At 35.1% G+C, this 20,569-nt stretch overlaps 1 protein-coding gene across 3 annotated transcripts in view; it reads right to left on the bottom strand.

Annotated features, from left to right (window-relative positions):
- The window catches only part of LOC141387172 (uncharacterized), a 141,951-nt gene that overhangs the window by 103,273 nt on the left and 18,109 nt on the right, over positions 1-20,569 (bottom strand). Inside the window, exon 3 of one of the 3 annotated variants that reach the window (XM_073956436.1) lies at positions 3,133-3,879. The exons of the other annotated variants lie outside the window; for them this stretch is intronic. Coding sequence (XP_073812537.1) covers positions 3,804-3,879 — 76 coding nt within the window. The 3' untranslated portion in view covers positions 3,133-3,803. Of the gene's footprint in view, positions 1-3,132; positions 3,880-20,569 lie in introns of those variants that run through there. 3 annotated transcript variants of the gene reach the window in all.

The raw sequence follows: 20,569 nt of genomic DNA, 5'->3' as shown, positions 1-20,569 counted from the left end.
AAAGAGCAGTTTCGCGAGACAATTGTAGGGTCACTAAAGGAAGAAGCCGTAGTGAAAAACATGAAGACGATGGCCACTGTCGAATTTCAAAATCTCCACGCGCTCACGACAGAAAAGGAGGTGATGGATGCTATAAATAAAGCGATGAGTATCCCAACGCGCGAGAACAAAAGAGAGCCTTCGTATCTTTATCTGTAACAGATGCAAACAGACTCATCGATAAACGCAGTATATTTATTGGGTTGGGTTACGCCCAAATAAAATACAAACAAGAAGTGAAGCGATGCTATAGATGTTTCGAATCGGGTCATATGCAATGGGACTGCAAAGGACCCGACCGAAAAGGCATGGGAATATGCTTAAGGTGTGGCCAGAAGGGGCACATATTAAAGGAATGTACAAACGCAGTGAATTGCTGCATCTGCCCGCAGTACAAAAATAGCCGAACAAAGCACATGCCCAGCAGTTATAGGTGTAAACCAAACAAACAAAATAAACAATGAGGTTCCTCCAGGCTAATATGCATCGAGGAAAAGTTGCGCATGCGCTTCTGTCTCAAATTGTACGCGAAGAGAACGTTGATATTGTTATAATCAGCGAACAGTACGCAGGTATCACAAGCGGGACATGGATCGAAGATGAATCAAAAACTGCCGCAATTTGGGTCCCATGCGGTAGACACAACGTAAGAAAGAGCGGCCATGGAAACGGTTTCTCGTGGATTCAAATTGACAAGCTTATAATCATTAGCTGCTACCTCACTCCAAGCGACAACATTGACACATTCCAAGAAAAACTAGAGCGGATAGAAGATTTTGCAATGTCCCAACATGGAGACCTTATAATCGCCGGAGATTTCAATTCTCGTGCCATCGAATGGGGGATGCCGACAACAGACGCTAGAGGTAAACGGGTTGTGAACATGATAGCTCGACTGGGCGCAACTACCCTAAACATCGGAAGCACCGCCACTTTCAGGCGACCTGGGTGCGAAGGCACAATCCCAGATGTAACCTTTGCCTCAGACGGATCACTTGGAAAAATTAATGAATGGAAAGTATTGGAAACTTTCACAGGAAGCGACCATCAATATATATTATTCTGTATGAAAACCAACCAGCAGATCAGGTGTTCCAACGTAGCAAACCGAAAATGGAACGTAAGAAACTCAACACAGCTGTACTAATCTCAGAGATAGATAAACTAGCGGAACAAGAACTAGACGATGTAGATGCGAAACGTACCGTGAATAACGTAATGGGTATGATCACCAGATGCTGCAATAAGTCTATGCCGAAAGCAAATACTCGTACAAACCGAAAAGAAGTTTACTGGTGGAACGCCACGATCGATGAGTCCAGGCGAAATTGTCTCAAGATGAGAAGGAAATATACAAGAGCTAGACGAAGAGGCGAGGCACATACTGAACACGACGCATACAAAGATGCCAAAAACAGCTGCAGAACTCCATCGAGAGAAGCAAGAAGAATAAATGGGAAGAACTAAGAGTGGATATAAACAGAGATCCATGGGGACTCGGCTACAAAATCGTCATGCAACAGCTCGGGTCGAAAAACAAGGTTGATCAAATGCGACGAGGAGGTAATGGATAACATCGTAAACACGTTATTTCCAAGACATACCACCACAGATGTTCCGACTGAACCAGAATCTCCCACAAACATACCGTTTTTCACATTAAATGAACTACAAGCAGCTGCGCAGAGTCTCAAACCAAAGAGAGCGCCCGGGCCAGACGTCATTCCATCTGAAGCTATCAAAGCTATAGCAAAAAACCGACCGAATGTGCTACTAAAAATGTACAACAGATGTTTAATGGAAGGTATCTGAGTAAAGGAAAAGCCGAATATACAGAACCATCTTCGTACCGACCACTCTGTATGCTCGACACAGCTGGAAAGCTACTTGAGAGGTTAATCAAACCCAGACTAAATGAAGCCATTTAATCTGCAGGCGGTCTCTCGAGAAGACAGTACGGCTTTCGTCCCGGCAAGTCCACGATATGAGCTCTCAAAGACGTGATAGATACGGTAGAAGGTGCTCAGCGCGGAAATCACTTCTCCCGGCCCATTATACTGTTAGCAACGCTGGATGTGAAAAACGCGTTTAACAGCCTCCGATGGGATGATGTAATGGAAACGCTGGATAAAATATTTAATTTTCCGAAGTATTTACTCAATATTATCAGAGATTACCTGAGAAATAGAACTCTATTGTACGATACCAAACAAGGTATCAAACGCATGGAAGTCACGTCGGGAGCAGCCCAAGGGTCCATACTGGGACCTGACTTGTGGAACGCAACCTACGATGAAATACTAAAGATTGAAATGCCACACGATACCTACCTTGTGGGATACGCAGATGACATCGCTGCAGTAATCAAAGCCAGGAGTATAAACGAGGCTGAAAGTAAACTGCGTCAAACCATGATACGCACAAAAAGATGGTTGGATGAGCATGGTCTTCAACTAGCTATGCAAAAAAACGGAACTGCTACTTCTTACCAGGCGACATATCCCAACCGAAATAGCGACATAGTCATCCCCATAAAGCAATCCGTAAAATATTTGGGCGTGCGATTAGACTCAAAGTTAACATATTCAAAACAGATTGATTATGCAACCACAAAAGCTGCGAAAATAACCTCACAGTTGGGTAGACTGATGGCTAATATTGGTGGTCCCCTACCCAGCAGGAGGAAAATCCTCATTATTATTATTATTATTATTATTATTATTATTATTATTATTATTATTATTATTATTATTATTATTATTATTATTATTATTATTATTATTATTATTATTATTGTTGTTATTATTATTGTTGTTATTATTATTATTATTATTGTTATTATTATTATTATTATTATTATTATTATTATTATTATTATTATTGTTATTATTATTATTATTATTACTATTATTATTATTATTATTATTATTATTATTATTGTTATTCTTATTCTTATTATTATTATTATTATTATTATTATTATTATTATTATTATTATTATTATTATTATTATTATTTGTTTACAAACCTTTTGCCTTTTTTATTTGTAAATAATAAGCAAGTATTTTATGTTTTCAAATTTCAAGTGTTTAGTTTTATTTAGTGTGGTAATTCAATGGATGTTATGTGTGAGAGTGTATGTACAATGTGTGTTGATTTTAGCTAGGCTTTGTAAAGCAATTTAGGTTTTTAACTAGCACAATGTAAGGTAAGTTTAAATTCACAAGTTTTAGGGTATTTTAAGTAGATGTAAGTTTTAGTTAATTTTAGGCAAATTTTACACAGTGCAATTTTAGGTTTAAGTAGCAAAATTCTAATTTTTTTTTAATTGTATTTATTGTTTTGTGTATATTTTAACTTCAATGTTTAACTTTGTGTTTCTTAATATAACAAAATGTAGCTTGTTTGTTTTTTTTGTATGTAACTATTTCTTCTTAGTTTTTAACAAAGTGTTTATGTTTAAAATTTTTAACATGGAAGTATGTATGTAACTTGAGCGAGGAGATGCACGGTCGAACGCTTTAAAAGATCACTGACGAACTGAGCTGATGCTGCTCTTGGTACTGCTTTTAAAGTAGACAACTTCCAGGATTTGTTGGAAAAGAGAGCAATATGTTAATAGCTAGCGACCGCGGGTTATATGTATGTGTGTATATATGTACAAATGTAAATACTGCGGACCGCTAGCCAAAAATTCATCAAAACAAAGCTACAGTGCTCGCAATAAGTATGGTCCTAGACCATACATTCTCCGCCCCCAAGACTCAGTGCATCCTTCTCATCTTATCGTCTTGGGCTTTGCTCGAGGCGGCAATCTTGATTTGGTAAGTATGAAGCCATCTGTAAATAAACGGGAAGAAGGAGTACTATGTTTTTATTAAAGAAGCGGTCCGACTAACTAGTCGGAAATAACTTGACGACCTTCGTTATGGGTCGGCTGATGTTACCACCAGCAGTCTTTATGTCTACCACTCTTACGTTTTGGTCGATTCCCTGGTGGGTCTTTATAATTCGTCCCAACTTCCAATCAGTTGGGGCCGAACGTTCGTCTTTAAGTACAATTAAATCACCCTCCTTAAGATTGTCTTGTTGATACTTCCATTTAGTACGTCGGTGGAGATCATGCAGATATTCAGTTTTCCATCTACTACAAAAATATTGGGAGATAATTTTCAAACGCTTCCACCTATTGACAATGCTAACATCTTGGTCTGAAACATCGGGTTCGGGAGGGGCTAAAATTGGTGTACCGATTAAGAAGTGACCTGGGTTCAGAGGCGACAAATCGTTAGGATCCTCACTAGCTGGACTTAAGGGTCTTGAATTAAGACAAGCTTCGATTTTTGACAAAATTGTGGAAAATTCTTCGAAGGTAAAAACCATTTTTGGTATGCATTTCTGCAAATATGTCTTGAAAGACTTCACGCCGGCCTCCCACAAACAGCCCATGTGTGAAGCGCCGGGTGGAATAAACATCCAATCGAGATTTTGATGGGAATTTTGTACAATCGCTTTATTTTGTAATTCTTTCATGAACAAGAGTCTGTCTTTCTTTAGGACATCGACTGCTCCAACAAAATTAGTTCCGTTGTCGGAGTATACACAAGATGGGCATCCACGCCTACTAATAAATCTGGAGAATGCCGCTAGGAATGACTGAGTCGAGAGGTCACTAGTTGGTTCGAGGTGTATGGCTTTCGTAGCAAAGCATACGAAAAGTCAGACATATCCCTTTGTAATAAGACATGCTCTTCCCGTAAAATTTCGTATGCTGAAGGGTCCCGCAAAATCTACGCCCGTGTTAGTAAAGGGTCTAGATAGCAAAGTTCTTTCTGGTGGCAGTGAAGCCATAATTTGATTCTCTGTTCGTCGCTTATACAGAATGCAGACTCGGCAATTCCGAATAGTCTTTTTGATCAGTGATTTAAGTCTGGGTATGCAAAAACCGGATCTCAAAACTCTCAACATCAATTGGTTCCCACCGTGTAAAGTCACCTTGTGCGTGTGTTCGACTAGTAACGTAGTAAATGTTGCATTGTGAGGAAGAATGATTGGGTGCCTTTCTTCGAAGGTGAGGGCTGGCGATTGAACCAATCTCCCATGAGCTCGCATAATACCCTTTGGATCTATGTATGGGTTAAAAGATAGCAAAGGACTCTTTGGAGGAATTCTGGATCTTTTTTCTAATGCTTGAAACTCTTCTGGGAAAAAGAACCGTTGCACTGTGGGCGAAATTCAAATCTAGCGGAACAAAAGTCCGAAAACTGGCCTTATGTTATATGGAAATAATTAATGGCGTCCTGTTCTAAACATTTTGCGGCACCCGAAAACAATAAACAAATTTGTATTTTATTGTAGTTGGCTGTTATAGCGGTACATACATTGGGAGTTTTTATTCGTGATTGCTAAATCGACTTTTTTGGTATTTGTTTTGATCGTCAAAAATTGTGGGAAAAATTAAAGTAAAGAGTGCATAATTGAATTTTTTCCAACAGTTTGGATGTGCAGCTTTAAAAAGAAAGTGATTGCTTAATTATTTACTGTTGTAAATATTCAAAAGAATAATCTTTAATTATTTAGACAAAACTTTTCGACTTTAAGTATCTTATATAAAGTACAACTAACCGGGGATAACCGGGGATCACTTCCGAATATTGTTTTTCTTAAAATACATACTCCGAGGTAATTACTCCGAAAATTCCGACTGCTACTATTTGCAACTCTTCATTTTATCGCCATTTTATTTTGAAGTAAAAAAGTCGTTTAGTTTGGATATCATTACATGGAACCTATACCAAAACGTGAAGCTATGCCTCCACTTTTTTGGGAGACGTTTTTTTGGCCACTGGTTACCCTAAATGCCAAAATACAGCTAAGTCGGTCAGAAAAAGTTGTTAAAAACTTAAAAAAGGTAAAATCGGACAATACCTATATATGGAGGCTAAACCAAAACGTGGATCTATGTCCCCAATTTTTGTGGAGAAGTTTTTTGACTTCAGGGAATCCGAAATGTCAAAATACAGTTGATTCGGCCAGAAAATTTACCGCTATATGGGATCTACACTAAAATGTGGGCCAATATAGACCATATTCCATAACATGGGGCCTACGGTCATAAAAAACATATGATCAAAATTTCAATAGTCTATCTTAACTAGTTTAAAAGTTATTAATTTTTCCCCGCTAGATTTGGATTTCACCCACAGTGCGTTGGGTGCGAATTATACTGGCACGTTTGCCGGCCTGAATTTCATCAGCAGTAAGTTCAACTTCAGAAGTTAGACGGTTTTGTCTACAAACAAGGGTGTTTTTCCAAAATCTGAGTGCTAGCGCATATGCTCTGTATACTCTTGTTAACGAAGATATGTTTCTCATGGGGTCTTTTTCCGTCATTTCTTCCATATTTAGCATCAGCACTTTCGATGTTTTTGCTTCCAGTGTAACTTCGCAAATTTCTTTCGATGGCCCACTATTTTTCGGTAATTTTAACCAATCTGGCCCAGTCCACCAGAGTTGGTAATTACTAAGCTCGTTGGGTGAGCACCCACGACTAGCAATGTCCGCTGGGTTATCCTTAGAATCAACGTGGGCCCAATTCTCTATTCCAACATTTTCTAAAATTTCAGATACACGGTTTCCCACAAACGTTGACCAGTGACATGGGGGTTTTCTCAGCCATGCAAGGACAATTGTTGAGTCTGTCCAAAAGTGAACGTTAAACTTTGAAATTTGGAGATTGCTTAATATTGTTGATGCCAATTTTGATAAAAGAACAGCTCCACAAAGTTCGAGTCTGGGAAGTGAAATTTTCTTAATTGGGGCAACTCGTGTCTTAGCAGTTAACAAAGATGTTTTTATTTCATTATTTGTGTCTCGGCTTCTGATGTATAAAGCTGCAGCATATGCGCTCTCAGACGCATCACAGAATCCGTGAATTTCCACGTCGTTGTCTGGAGAGTAATCTATCCACCGAGGAATCTTTAAGTGTTCAATGTCTCTACTATTCTTAACAAAGTTCTGCCAGTTCATCATAGTAATTGCTTTCAATATGTCATCCCAGTTAATCTTGCCCAAACAGTTAATCTTGCCCAAACACGACAACTACAATGGGAGCAAGCCACCCACAAGGGTCGAACAGTTTGGCAATTGTCGATAGGACTTCTCTTTTTGTGTAAGATGTTTTAATCTCCATTGTGGGCTGTGTGAACGAGAAATAATCACCAGAAATATTCCATTTTATTCCAAGCGTCTTTGTGGAGGCATCATCGGAAATATCGAGTGAATTAACTGGATTTAGTTGTTCTTTGGCTAGATCCTTTATTATTTTTGGGTCGTTAGCTGTACATTTCATAAGCTCAAAACCAGCCGATTCCATGGCAGCCGTTAACTCTTTGCGAGATTTAATAGTATCTTCTATTGAATGACCTCCTGCTAGAACGTCGTCAACGTATACGTTTTCCAAAATAACTTTCGAGGCAATTGGGTATGTGTCTTTTGTATCTTCAGCTAATTGTATAAGTGTTCTAAGTGCCAAGAAGGGTGCGCAGTTTACGCCAAAGGTAACCGTTTGTAATTCGTAATCCTCTATGGGATCAGACGGAGATTTCCTGAATAATATTCTTTGAAATTTTGTTTGAGTAGGATCCAATAATATCTGCCGGTACATCTTGGTAACGTCGGCATTATAAACGTATCGGAAAAATCTCCACTTCAATACTTGCAATACGATGTCTTGCTGTAAAACTGGACCAGCATACAAGTTATCATTCAGACTTCTTTTATTTGAAGTGGGACATGATGCATTGAAAACAACTCGCAATTTTGAAGTAATCTTTTCGGGTCTAATTACTGCATGGTGCGGTAGATAGTAGTTTGGAGTCTTGGCGATATCATTTGGAGAAACTTTTCTCATGTGTCCCAGCTCAAGATATTCAAGAATTGTGCTATCATATAATTCCTTAATTTCTGGGGTCTTCATGAGCTTTCTTTCCATCCGATAAAATTGAGCTAGAGCAATATTTCTTGAGTCTCCAAGTTCTTCGCATTTTTTAAAGGGGAGGGTCACTATGTAACGCCCTTCCTTATTTCTTTTAGTAGTATCCAAGAAGTTTTGCTCACAAAATGCATCTTCATCTGATCTCAAAACTTGGGGTCTCCTCCACCTCCCAAAAACGTTAAAATTTTCTCAATTGATATGGTATTGCAAAGTGATATTTGTCTCTTCTTTTGAGATTCATCCTTCAAGGGTCCGCCAATTATCCATCCAAAAACTGTTTTTTGGGCCAAAAGGGATCCAATTGACTTCATAGGTGCTCCAATTGTAAATATAAAGGAGTCCTATGTCCATCCCTATTAGGAGATCCACTGGTTGGCTGTCGTAAAATTTCGGGTCTGCTAACTCCAAGTTCGTAGCATCGCGCATTTGTGTTTTTTCTAAGGTATATGGTGGTAAATTCGAAGGCAAAGATTTCAAAACAGGCGCCCAAACTTCCAATTTACAATTTGGGTCAAGTCTAGATCGTAGTTTAAAAACGCATGCTTTAGCAGAAGTTTCCGAAATGAGTTGGTTTATTCCAGTAACATGAACAAGATTTCGTTTAGATGGCAAACTTAAACGATTTTTTAACTTCTCTGTAATGAACGTGGATTGTGATCCAGAGTCGATTATCGCACGTGCGTCATAAACATGACCATTTGCCTATATTTGCACTATGGCTGTGAAAAGTAAAGTTTCTCCGGGATGTTGATCTCTATTTCCACCATCCTGGAGAGTCAAGGTTGTAATATTTTCTGGTTCTTGATTTGTTGTGGACTGTATAAGTGTAGTGAGAGCAGCAGCACTGGTACTAGGTCGTGCTTCCCCTTGAACTGTAGTTTGTATTGCAGATAGGGTCTCCTTTCCCTTGTGTAACAAAGTATGGTGTTTCAAATTACAAGTTCTGCATCCAAAGCGGCTTTTGCATTCTTTCACGCCGTGATTAGCAGATAAGCAATTATAGCAAAGATGTGAGATTTTCACAACATGAATCCGGTCATTCGCGTTTTTAGCCAGAAACTGTGGGCAATCTCGTACAAAATGATTGGCTTTGCAAATTTGACACGAATTTTGATATTGTGTCTTGGGTTGCTGAGGAGCATTTGCATTTAATTTACCCGTTGAACTCTGATCCTTCTGATTTATATTAGTTTGAAAGCTGCTTGCGAACTTCATTTTCTTCGAATTATCCTGTCTGTATGGAGTTAATTGGTTTTGCTTTGAAAAACTTGGCCTTATGTTTCCGACAGATTCCAAAGTTTTGAATTTGTGAGTCAAAAAGTTATTGAAATCGTTCCACGTTGGTAGAGTCTTACAATCTTCAAGGGTATTTTCGAATTCTTCTAAAAATGTTCTTGGAAGTTTGCTGGAACAAATATATGTCAATATTGGGTCCCATCCTGAAACTTCGACCTTTAGAGTTTCCAGAGTTTGAATGCAGCTATTCACTGTTCGCTGTAACTTTTGAATGCTGTGACTTGAGTCTGAAGTAACGTTTGGTAAATTGAATAAAATTTTCAGTTGCTCGTTCACCTGCATCCTCTTATTTTCATATCTGTCAGTTAACATCTTCCAAACTAGCTCAAAACCGTCATTTGTAAGAGGAACATGGCTTATTAATTCTCTTGCTTCACCAGAAGTCTTCTGGGTCAAATGAAAATATTTCTCCACATTACTAAACTTTGAGCCTCTAATGTAGATTGCTGTAAATAAATCACGGAAACTCGGCCAAGAATTATAACCTCCCTTAAAAACGTCTGTGTCACATGCTGGTAATCTTGAAATTGGTGTTGAATCGATTTGCTTCTGTGCCAACAGGGTCTCTCGTTTTATTTTCTCCTCTGATTCCTTCTGCTTGAGCGTCTGAATTTGTCCATTTACAGCATCAATCGCCTTTTTATAAATATCAATAGCCTCTAAATAATGTGTCCTCAGCTTGTTTTTATCGATTGGTTTTTGTCCCTCTTCTGGCTCATAATCGCGGCATTCCACATAAGCTTTCTTTACTTGGTCGTAAAAAGAGTTAAGTTCCACTCGTGATGCCTCCAGGGTATGTATGTCGTCATCAGTGTTAGCAATGCTTAAAATTGAAACGTAATCCTGCAAGTCATTAACGCAGTTTGCAAATTTTGTGCACTTAGCTTTATCCATCCTTATTGTAACGAGGGTCAGACTTTAGAACAAATTTTTGTTTTACAAAGGTTTGACAAAGTTGCCCTTTACGAGGACAAAGTATTATTTTTATTGGATCTTTAAACCAAATCAAGAATTTTGTCTTTGCAAAATCTTTGTTGTTACTTCCCAAATAAATTGACTTGACGACAAAAGGATCTAATTTTGTGGAGAGCCGAGGAGTCGACAGCAAATTAAAGTATTTGATAAAAAATATTTTCAAACGAAAAGCCAGGAAATGAGTCATAAAGTTGGATAATAAAACCGCTGATAATTATTTAGTTGCGTAAGAAATCTTATAAAAATGCTTCTACACAAAAGATATTATGCAAATTCAAGAAGCGATAGCAAAAAGAAACATAAAAAGAGAAATTCCAATCCAAAAAATATTCGACTAGAAAAGGTGTGTTGGGTTGCACAGAAGAAATTCTAATTTTCAAACAGTCGTGTGCCAAAGTACAATAAAATCACTTAATTCCTTTGTTAGGAAGATTTTATTATTTGTTAAAGCTCAAAAAACAGTATAATGTAGAGTCGAAACCAGACAATAATCAAATCAGAAAATTTTAAGAATCCCAGCAAAATGTTGCAGTCGTGAACAGATTTTTGGGTCAGCAGCAACTTTTTAGCAAACAAGTATAAAAACTCCAATTATTTCCAGCAAAGAGAATGACTTGGGTCAAATGTAAAATGTTTCAGCAAAAGAATTCAAGAAAGATGAAAATATTTTGTATCAAGAACAAAAACTTCCACCAGCAAGAATTCAAAAAGTGTTCAAAAATTTTCAAAGATTTTGTATAAGTTCAGAAATTTTCATAAAGTTGTGTAAATTTGGGTTAAGTGTTTTCAAAGACATGTATAGAAAAATGTTTAACTATATTTTTAAGGTTAGTTAACCTCAAAGTATTTCAGCGCTTGTCCACCAAACGCGTCTACTTCCTTGATCCGTGTTTTATTTTCGCCAAATTGTTCCAAAAATTCTCAAAAAAAAAACCGCCAAATTTTTCCAAATATTCCCAAAATTGATGTATTGGGATGCTAATATGGCGATTATTTACAAATGTTTAGCAATGTTCAAATGTGTCTGTGTCTCTATGTAAAATATTTTTGTAAGGTTATGTATGTGTCTTTGATAAGCGGCGAGTTTTTTCCAAAAAATTCCCACAAAAATATATGTAAAAATTGCAAGGTTATGGTTGTTAAACTATGACGCCAAAAAGTTGCGCCAAAGTTTGCAAATAAACGCTATGTATGCATGTATTGTAGTTGTTATGTAAAATATTCTCCAAAATGTCTGCTAAGTTCATGTAAATTGTTGTGTCACAATTATGACGCCACAAATATGCGCCAAAATTGCAAAAATAAACGCTTTTTGTGCAGGATTCCAAATAACAAGCAGCAATTTCAAAAAACCAATAATTTCAAAGAGAATTGATTTATATCGTGTATATGAGAATATGCAAGTATTTTTTCTCAATATGTTTTCATGTTTTATGTAAAAACTTTTATTATGGCGGGTCAATTTTACAAAGGTCCCACTGTAAACGGACAGACAAAGAGAATTTCACAAGAGTACATTTCTTTCCCAATGTTCCAATTTTTCCAGTAAAACTATGTCCCTTTGAAAACACACTAGTAATTTCCCAATTTTTGGAAGAAATTGCCAAATTTTCCAAATATTCAAGGACAGAAATCGAGAGTCGTTTATGTATGTGTAAAAGTGTGGACGTATTTGTGTATTCCCACGAGCAAGAAAAGGGTCAACATCAGTCCTTAATCCCCAAAAATAGGTTGAATTTGGGTCAAACGTGTCAATTGGTGTCAAATTGTATGTAAAAATAGCGCTTTCATCATATAAAGGTACAGTGTCGGTGTCAAATTTCGCCGCACCCTGTATCCTTCTCGATTCCACGCTTTCAAAGCAAGAAAAAAAAAACAATTTGTACTCACTTTGCACTCTTTGTGTATAGTTGGGAGTGTATGTCTGTGTCTGTTTACACCTGTAGTGTCCAGAGATGTCTTCTTCTTCCTTCTGTTTTTAGGCTTTTGTTGTTGATTTGTGATTTTTTTTTACTTCGCCCGTACCGTGTATATTTTGTTTAAATTGTATTTTTAATTTTACACTGTTTTGTTGTTGTATTTCACCTTTTGTATATTGTAGTTGTTGTATTTATTTATTTTTCCAACAATAACACTTTTTATTGGTTCCACTGTATTTGTTGTTTTTGTGGCTTTTATTAATTTTTTGCAATAAAAAATTTTCAAAATAATAAAAATTATTTCATAAAAACCTCTTTGAGCCACTGTAATTATATTTTTTTGTCGTTTTCAAATCAGCGCACATAGGAGTAATGTATGTTAAAAGTTGATTAAAACTCCTAAAACCCTCATTTATAATCCGATTGATATAATATTTTGCACAAATCATATCTTTGGTCCAAGGACTATTTTTGTAGAAAACAATGAAAATCGGTCCAGATTTAGATATAGCTCCCATTTATATATTAGCATCGGATATGAGGTAAATAATGCACTAAAAGCGCAATATATATCCGATCAAGCTAAAAATCGGTACATGCATCCAGAACGAGACCAGAAAACAGTGTGTCAATTTTGGTTCAAGATTTATATAGTTATATATCCATTCGATTTTTTATTTCTATTATTATTTCTAAATTACTCCACTTTTATATGAGAAAAAAACGTGATTTTTCGGAATGGCGCAAATTTATATCAAAAATTATGAGTCATTCTGATAAATAAGAGCCCCGCTAATAAGGTAGACCAAAAATTAGTGTTGGCAAACGTTACTAAAATATTTTTTTATATTATTTTACATAAATTATTCCAATTTTACTTCAGAAAAAACGTGATTTTTAGGAATGGCGCAAATTTATATCAAAAGTTATGATACATTCTGATATATAAGAGACCCGCTTATAACACAGACCAAAAATTAGTGTTGGCAAACGTTGCCAAAATATTTTTGTAATTTTTTTAAAATTGCTTTACATAAATTATTCCAATTTAACTCCCGAAACAAATTTAAAGGTTTTCATGATTGCAGTGGAGAAAAATAGGATTATTTCAGATTGGCGCAACTGTGCGTAGCGTATTATCTTTGAATCAGCATAATCTGCAGAATCTTGCATAAAACATCAAAAGTAACTATGGTCCGCAAACGTTCGCATCATGTAGTATTTCACCATTGAAATTTGAGTTATCATAAAAGATATCTATGAATGATGGGATGTATCTCAATAAACTAATAGTGAATATGCAAAAACAAGTATCTTTGGCGATTTTTATGACCTCTAATACACATGAGTACAAATAAAATAAGTAGATTTGGCGAACGCTGGAACCAAAATATATTTCTATTTTGTAAATGTTTTTCTTAAATACTTCCATATTTAAATATTTCAATGGTTTTTGTTGATAAAAATGAGATTTTTTCAGAATGGCGCAAATATGCGCAATATATTATGATTGGATCTAATGTTGGAGACTTCAGTGCATAAATCACCAAAAGTAATTATGGTCCGCAAACGTTCGCATCATGCACTTTTTCAATTTTGAAATTTGAGTTTTCTTAAAAATTATCATAAAAAATATGCATGAAGGAAGAGACGTACCACCATTATTAAAGAGTGAAGCTGCACAAACAATTTAGAACTTTTATAAGCTTATCTTGTACGGAGAATATACAAAAACAAAAAACCTTGAAAATTATAAATTTTCGCGAAAATATTTATATTTCAATTTTCACTTCATTTTATAATATTTGAACATGTGCTTTTTTGCTTTCATTATAGCTGAGTTCAATCGGCTGCTGCTTTGAATTGGTTAACCGCAGATAGTTGCGGATGGTCATAGCGAAAGGGGTAAAGGGTCAGGTGGCTGTTTACCAATAGTTTGTTTTTAAAAACGCGATTTTTATATGTTGAGTTTTGATCAACTTTTGGCATATATTACCCGTATGTGCAGCGTTTTTGTGTCTGTCTTTCACACACTTTTTGTTGTTGTTGTTTCTAAATGCACTTTTCACTGTTCTATGTTCAACCACTTGTTGTTGTGTTTTTATTTTTGCCGGCACTCTCACTGGAAATTTTGTATTTTCTTTTGTTCTTTACACTCACTGATTTCTCTTTTTTTATTCAATATATGTTTTTTGTTGCTTTTTGTATTTTTGTAGCACTTTTCTGTTTTTATTATTTGTATTTTTTCCACTTTTTTAATTTATTTAGTGTCACTGCATATTTCGTTCTGTTTGTTATCGTTTCTTTTATTTAACTGTTCAATTGGTATACGTTTACTGTAATGAACCACCCGTTCAAGTTCACTTTTTTAATGAATTTAATTTATTTCACTAATTATAATTTTTTTATTTTGTAGTTTTTTATCTCACAAAACACTTTCGCTATTTTTTAAATTATTTATAAAAAAACACTATCCGGCTCGAAGGACCAAATGTTTACAAACCTTTTGCCTTTTTTATTTGTAAATAATAAGCAAGTATTTTATGTTTTCAACTTTCAAGTGTTTAGTTTTATTTAGTGTGGTAATTCAATGGATGTTATGTGTGAGTGTGTATGTACAATGTGTGTTGATTTTAGCTAGGCTTTGTAAAGCAATTTAGGTTTTTAACTAGCACAATGTAAGGTAAGTTTAAATTCACAAGTTTTAGGGTATTTTAAGTAGATGTAAGTTTTAGTTAATTTTAGGCAAATTTTACACAGTGCAATTTTAGGTTTAAGTAGCAAATTTCTAATTATTTATTTAATTGTATTTATTGTTTTGTGTATATTTTAACTTCAATGTTTAACTTTGTGTTTGTTAATATAACAAAATGTAACTTGTTTGTTTTTTTGTATGTAACTATTTCTTCTTAGTTTTTAACAAAGTGTTTATGTTTCAAATTTTTAACTTGGAAGTATGTATGTAACTTGAGCGAGGAGATGCACGGTCGAACGCTTTAAAAGATCACTGACGAACTGAGCTGATGCTGCTCTTGGTACTGCTTTTAAAGTAGACAACTTCCAGGATTTGTTGGAAAAGAGAGCAATATGTTAATAGCTAGCGACCGCGGGTTATATGTATGTGTGTATATATGTACAAATGTAAATACTGCGGACCGCTAGCCAAAAATTCATCAAAACAACGCTACAATGCTCGCAATAAGTATAGTCCTAGACCATACACTATTATTATTATTATTATTATTATTATTATTATTATTATTATTATTATTATTATTATTATTATTATTATTATTTTTATTATTATTATTATTATTATTATTATTATTATTGTTATTATTTATTATTATTGTTATTATTATTATTATTATTATTATTATTATTATTATTATTATTATTATTATTATTATTATTATTATTATTATTATTATTATTATTATTATTATTATTATTATTATTATTATTATTATTATTATTATTATTATTATTATTATTATTATTATTATTATTATTATTATTATATATGCATCCAGTGCGGTGAAGAAGGGCACATCCTTAAACAGTGTAACAACCCACCAAAGTGTTGTATTTGTTCGGAGCTAGGAAAACCTTCGACAGATCACTTGCCAGGATCAAGAAAATGCAAAGCTGACAAACAAGAACAGGCGCGAACGTGAAAATACTCCAACTAAACATGCATAGAGGGAAAGTGGCAGATGCTCTTCTGCAACAAATCGTAAAAGAAGAATCTGTGGACATCGCTATTATAAGTGAACTATTATTATTATTATTATTATTATTATTATTATTATTATTATTATTATTATTATTATTATTATTATTATTATTATTATTATTATTATTATTATTATTATTATTATTATTATTATTATTATTATTATTATTATTATTATTATTATTATTATTATTATTATTATTATTATTATTATTATTATTATTATTATTATTATTATTATTATTATTATTATTATTATTATTATTATTATTATTATTATTATTGTTATTGTTATTATTATTATTATTATTATTATTATAACTATTATTATTATTATTATTATTATTGTTATTATTATTATTATTATTATTATTATTATTATTATTATTATTATTATTATTATTGTTGTTATTATTATTATTACTATTATTATTATTATTAATATTAATATTATATTCAGAGTTATTACATTCACAGCAGTTGCTGGAATTTACGCACCGGGTCTTTGACCAAGGGTTGCGCTCTGTTGGGATATTATATATCCTTTATTATTATACTTATTCATCCTATAGTTTCTCGAATTATAGACCTTGCTTTAATTATTACAGATTTCTGCATTTCTGTCAGAATTTTGCTGCTTAGGTTTAGTTGCTCTATGTTTTTGGTGGTTTCCTTAGGAATTGTTCCTAGAGAGCTTATGACTATTGGAAGAATGTCTATTTTCTGCAATGATAGTGTATTCTTCAAGTTTTGTGATAATGGTTGGTATTTTGATTTTTTTTTGTGTTAATTGTTTCAATTATATTGGAATCTAGAGGTACAGCAAAGTCTATTATTTTGGCATTATGGTTTCTTTTGTCTACAATTATCATATCCGGTCTATTTGGTATTGTTATGTCGGGTGAATTGTTTACTAGAATTGATCTATCCCAATATATTGTAAAATCATTTGTTTCTATTACGGGCTGTAGGTAGTATTTGTAATAATATGGTGTAGTTTCGATAACTTTTAGCGATTTGAGTATGTTTATGTGTATTATTTTCCCTATGTTGTTGTGCCTTGTTGTATAGTGATTATGGGTTAGTACGGTGCAACTATTTAACAAATGTGATATGGTTTCTGGGGCTCCTCCGCATCTTCAACATTTGTCGTCTGTGTGATCGTGTTGTCATGCATGATGTATTTTCTGTAATTCTTTGTTTGTATTACACCATCTTGTATTGCCATCATGAAACCTTCTGTTTCAGCGTATATATTGCTGTACTTGAGCCAGTTTGTTGTATTTTCCATGTCCACATATGGTTGGTGTATTTGATTTGCATATTTCCCATGTAGTGGTTTGGATATCCATTTTTGTAATAGTGATCGTGTGGTTTCTGGGATTCTTTGAATATTGTTTTTAAGGTTTAGTGGAGTAAGATTGTCGTCTGAGCTTACAATGGCGTTGTAGAGTGTAGATGTTGTTGCTCTTACGTTGAAATATTCTATTAGTGTATTTATTTGCTTGTCATGCAAACTTTGGATGTTCAAAAGTCCTCTCCCTCCCTGTTTTCTTGGGATGTACAGTCTTTCCATGCATGATTTAGGGTGGTGTTGGTTTTGCTTTGTTAGGATTCTTCTGACTATTCTGTCCAGGTCGGTGAGGTCTGTGGGTGACCATGCTATTGTGCCAAATGTGTATGTAAGAAGGGGTATTGAATATGTGTTTATTGCTTTGATCAGATTTTTCTCATTTAGTTCGGTTTTGCAGATATTTTGGACTCGACATGTGAATTCTTGTTTCATTTTTGTTTTGTGAGCGGTGTCGTCTATTGTTATGTTCTGCCGAATACCCAGGTATTTGTAATGCTCCCCTTTTAATAGTGGGGTTATTTGTTCTGCTGTGGACGTGTTGAAGACTTCTCCTGGATTGTATTTGCCCTTGGTGATGTTTTGTGTTTTACATTTGTCGATTCCAAATGTCATTTTAATGTCATTTGAGAATAGTTCGACTATTTTGAGTAGTTGGCTTAGGTTGGGTTTGGTCCCTGCGTATAGTTTTAGGTCGTCCATGTAGAAACAATGGGAGATCCTGAAATTATCGGATGTTTTGAGTTTGTATCCGTATTGACTTTTTTTTAGAAGTGTGGAGAGTGGGTTAAGGGATATACAGAATAGTAATGGGCTTAGTGAATCACCCTGGTATATGCCCCTTGATATTTTGATTGGTTGTGATGTGACGCTGTTCTTTCGATTTCCAATATGGAGGGTGGTTTTCCAGTGCGTCATTAGTTGTTCTATGCACTTTATTAAGACTGGATTAATTTTGTAAATGGTTAGAACTTCGATTATCCAGGAGTGGGGTACAGAATCGAAAGCCTTCTGGTAGTCTATGAAGGCAGCGTACATGTTTTTCCGATTCTTTATTGCTTGTTTTGTGATTGTGCTGTCTATGATGAGTTGGTCTTTACATCCTTTTGTTCCTTGCCTACATCCTTTTTGTTCTTCGGCAATAATGTTTTGTGATTCGCAGTATTCGGAGATTCGTTGACTTATACATGCCGTAAATATTTTATATGCCGTATTTAGGCATGTTATAGGTCGATATTGGGCCGGAGATTCTGGGGTATTCGTTTTGGGTTTCAAGTATGTGATACCAGAGCTCATACTAGGTGGTATAGTTTCTGGCTGTGTTAGCATATTATTAGATATGTTAATTATTATTGGATGTAGTGTGGTGAGGTATTTGTAGTAGAAATTGGGTATTTTGTCGGGTCCTGGTTGTTTCCAATTATGAAGTTTCTGTGTTATCTTCTTGAACATGGGTTCTGTGATTAGACGGTTAGTCATTATTATTATTATTATTATTATTATTATTATTATTATTATTATTATTATTATTATTATTGTTGTTGTTGTTGTTGTTGTTGTTGTTGTTATTATTATTATTATTATTATTTTTATTATTATTATTGTTATTATTATTATTATTGTTATTATTATTATTATTATTATTATTATTATTATTATTATTATTATTATTATTATTATTATTATTATTATTATATATGCATCCAGTGCGGTGAAGAAGGGCACATCCTTAAACAATGTAAAAACCCACCAAAGTGCTGTATTTGTTCGGAGCAAGGAAAACCTTCGACAGATCACTTGCCAGGATCAAGAAAATGCAAAGCTGACAAACAAGAACAGGCGCGAACATGAAAATACTCCAACTAAACATGCATAGAGGGAAAGTGGCAGAGTGGCAACAAATCGTAAAAGAAGCTGTCGACATCGCTATTATAAGTGAACAATACAAGAAAAAGAACGGTTTATGGCTTGAAGACGACAGCGCCACAGCAGCAATCTGGATCCCAAATACAAACATACCGGTGACGAACAAACGAGGAAAAGGAAACTGCTTTGTCTGGATAAATATTAGTGATCTTACCATCATCTGCTGCTACCTCACTCCAAGTGATAACATCGAAGAATTCGAAAGAAAAATGAACGATATTGAGGATTTTGTTCGCACAACGAGAGGGCATGTCATATTGGCAGGAGATTTAAACGCCAGAGCTGTAGAATGGGGAATGCAAACCACAGACGCACGAGGTAGAAGGATAGTTCAAATGATGGCCAGATTGCAGCAAACAAGGGAAATACTCCAACCTTCAGAAGGCCCGGCTGTGAGGGCACCATCCCAGACGTTACTCTTACTGCAGAAAGAACACTGCCAAAAGTAATGGACTGGACAGTCCTCGAAACATATACAGGAAGTGACCACCAATACATTTCGTATAACGTCATGACGGAAGCCGTAAGAGATGTACAAGCCAGACGACAGAACACTTCAACACGTACTTGGAATGCCGACAAACTGAGCAAAAACACCCTTTTATCAGAGCTAGACAGAAGGATGAACATGGCACCAATAACGAAAACTGCATCCAGTAAAGCGGAGTTTTTGATAGATGCTATCAGGAAGAGCTGCAACAAGGTCATGTCTAAAGTACAACCAAATCGAGAAAGAAAAAACCTAGTGCACTGGTGGAATGAAGACATTGCAAGAGCAAGACGGGAGTGTCTCAAATGCCGAAGGCGATACACAAGGGCAAGGCGCAGAAACGCAGCCGAACACGAGAGAAGCCTGTACAAAGAGGCGAAAAAAACCTACAGGAAAAATCTTTGATAGCAAAATATGAATGTGGGAAGCCCTTCGGGAGGATATCAACTCAAACCCTTGGGGCACGGGATATAAACTTGTTATGGAAAAGTTGAATCCAAAAAACCCTACTCCACTGATGGATGAATTCAAAACTACTTCCATTGTAAGATCGCTCTTCCCCACACACAACCACCAAGCAGAACGGGAAATGCCTATAGAAAACACAGATATCCCACTTTTCACAAAGGAAGAACTCGATGCAGCTGCAGTAAAACTAAAGCCCAGAAAGACGCCAGGTCCAGACGGCATATCAACAGAAGTGATGAAGGAAATAGCTACTAACCGCCCAGAACTACTCCTCGACACATACAACGCATGCTTAGTGCAAGGGAAATTCCCCAAAATCTGGAAAACCCAGCAACTGGTACTGATAGGCAAAGGCGACCCGGACTCCCCATCA

Source organism: Musca autumnalis, unplaced genomic scaffold (assembly GCF_047663935.1).
Source record: "Musca autumnalis isolate F117 unplaced genomic scaffold, ASM4766393v1 scaffold_1, whole genome shotgun sequence".
NCBI lineage: Eukaryota > Metazoa > Arthropoda > Insecta > Diptera > Muscidae > Musca > Musca autumnalis.
Note: the sequence above shows the minus strand (reverse complement) of the source record. Positions and strands in the feature narration are given on the sequence as shown.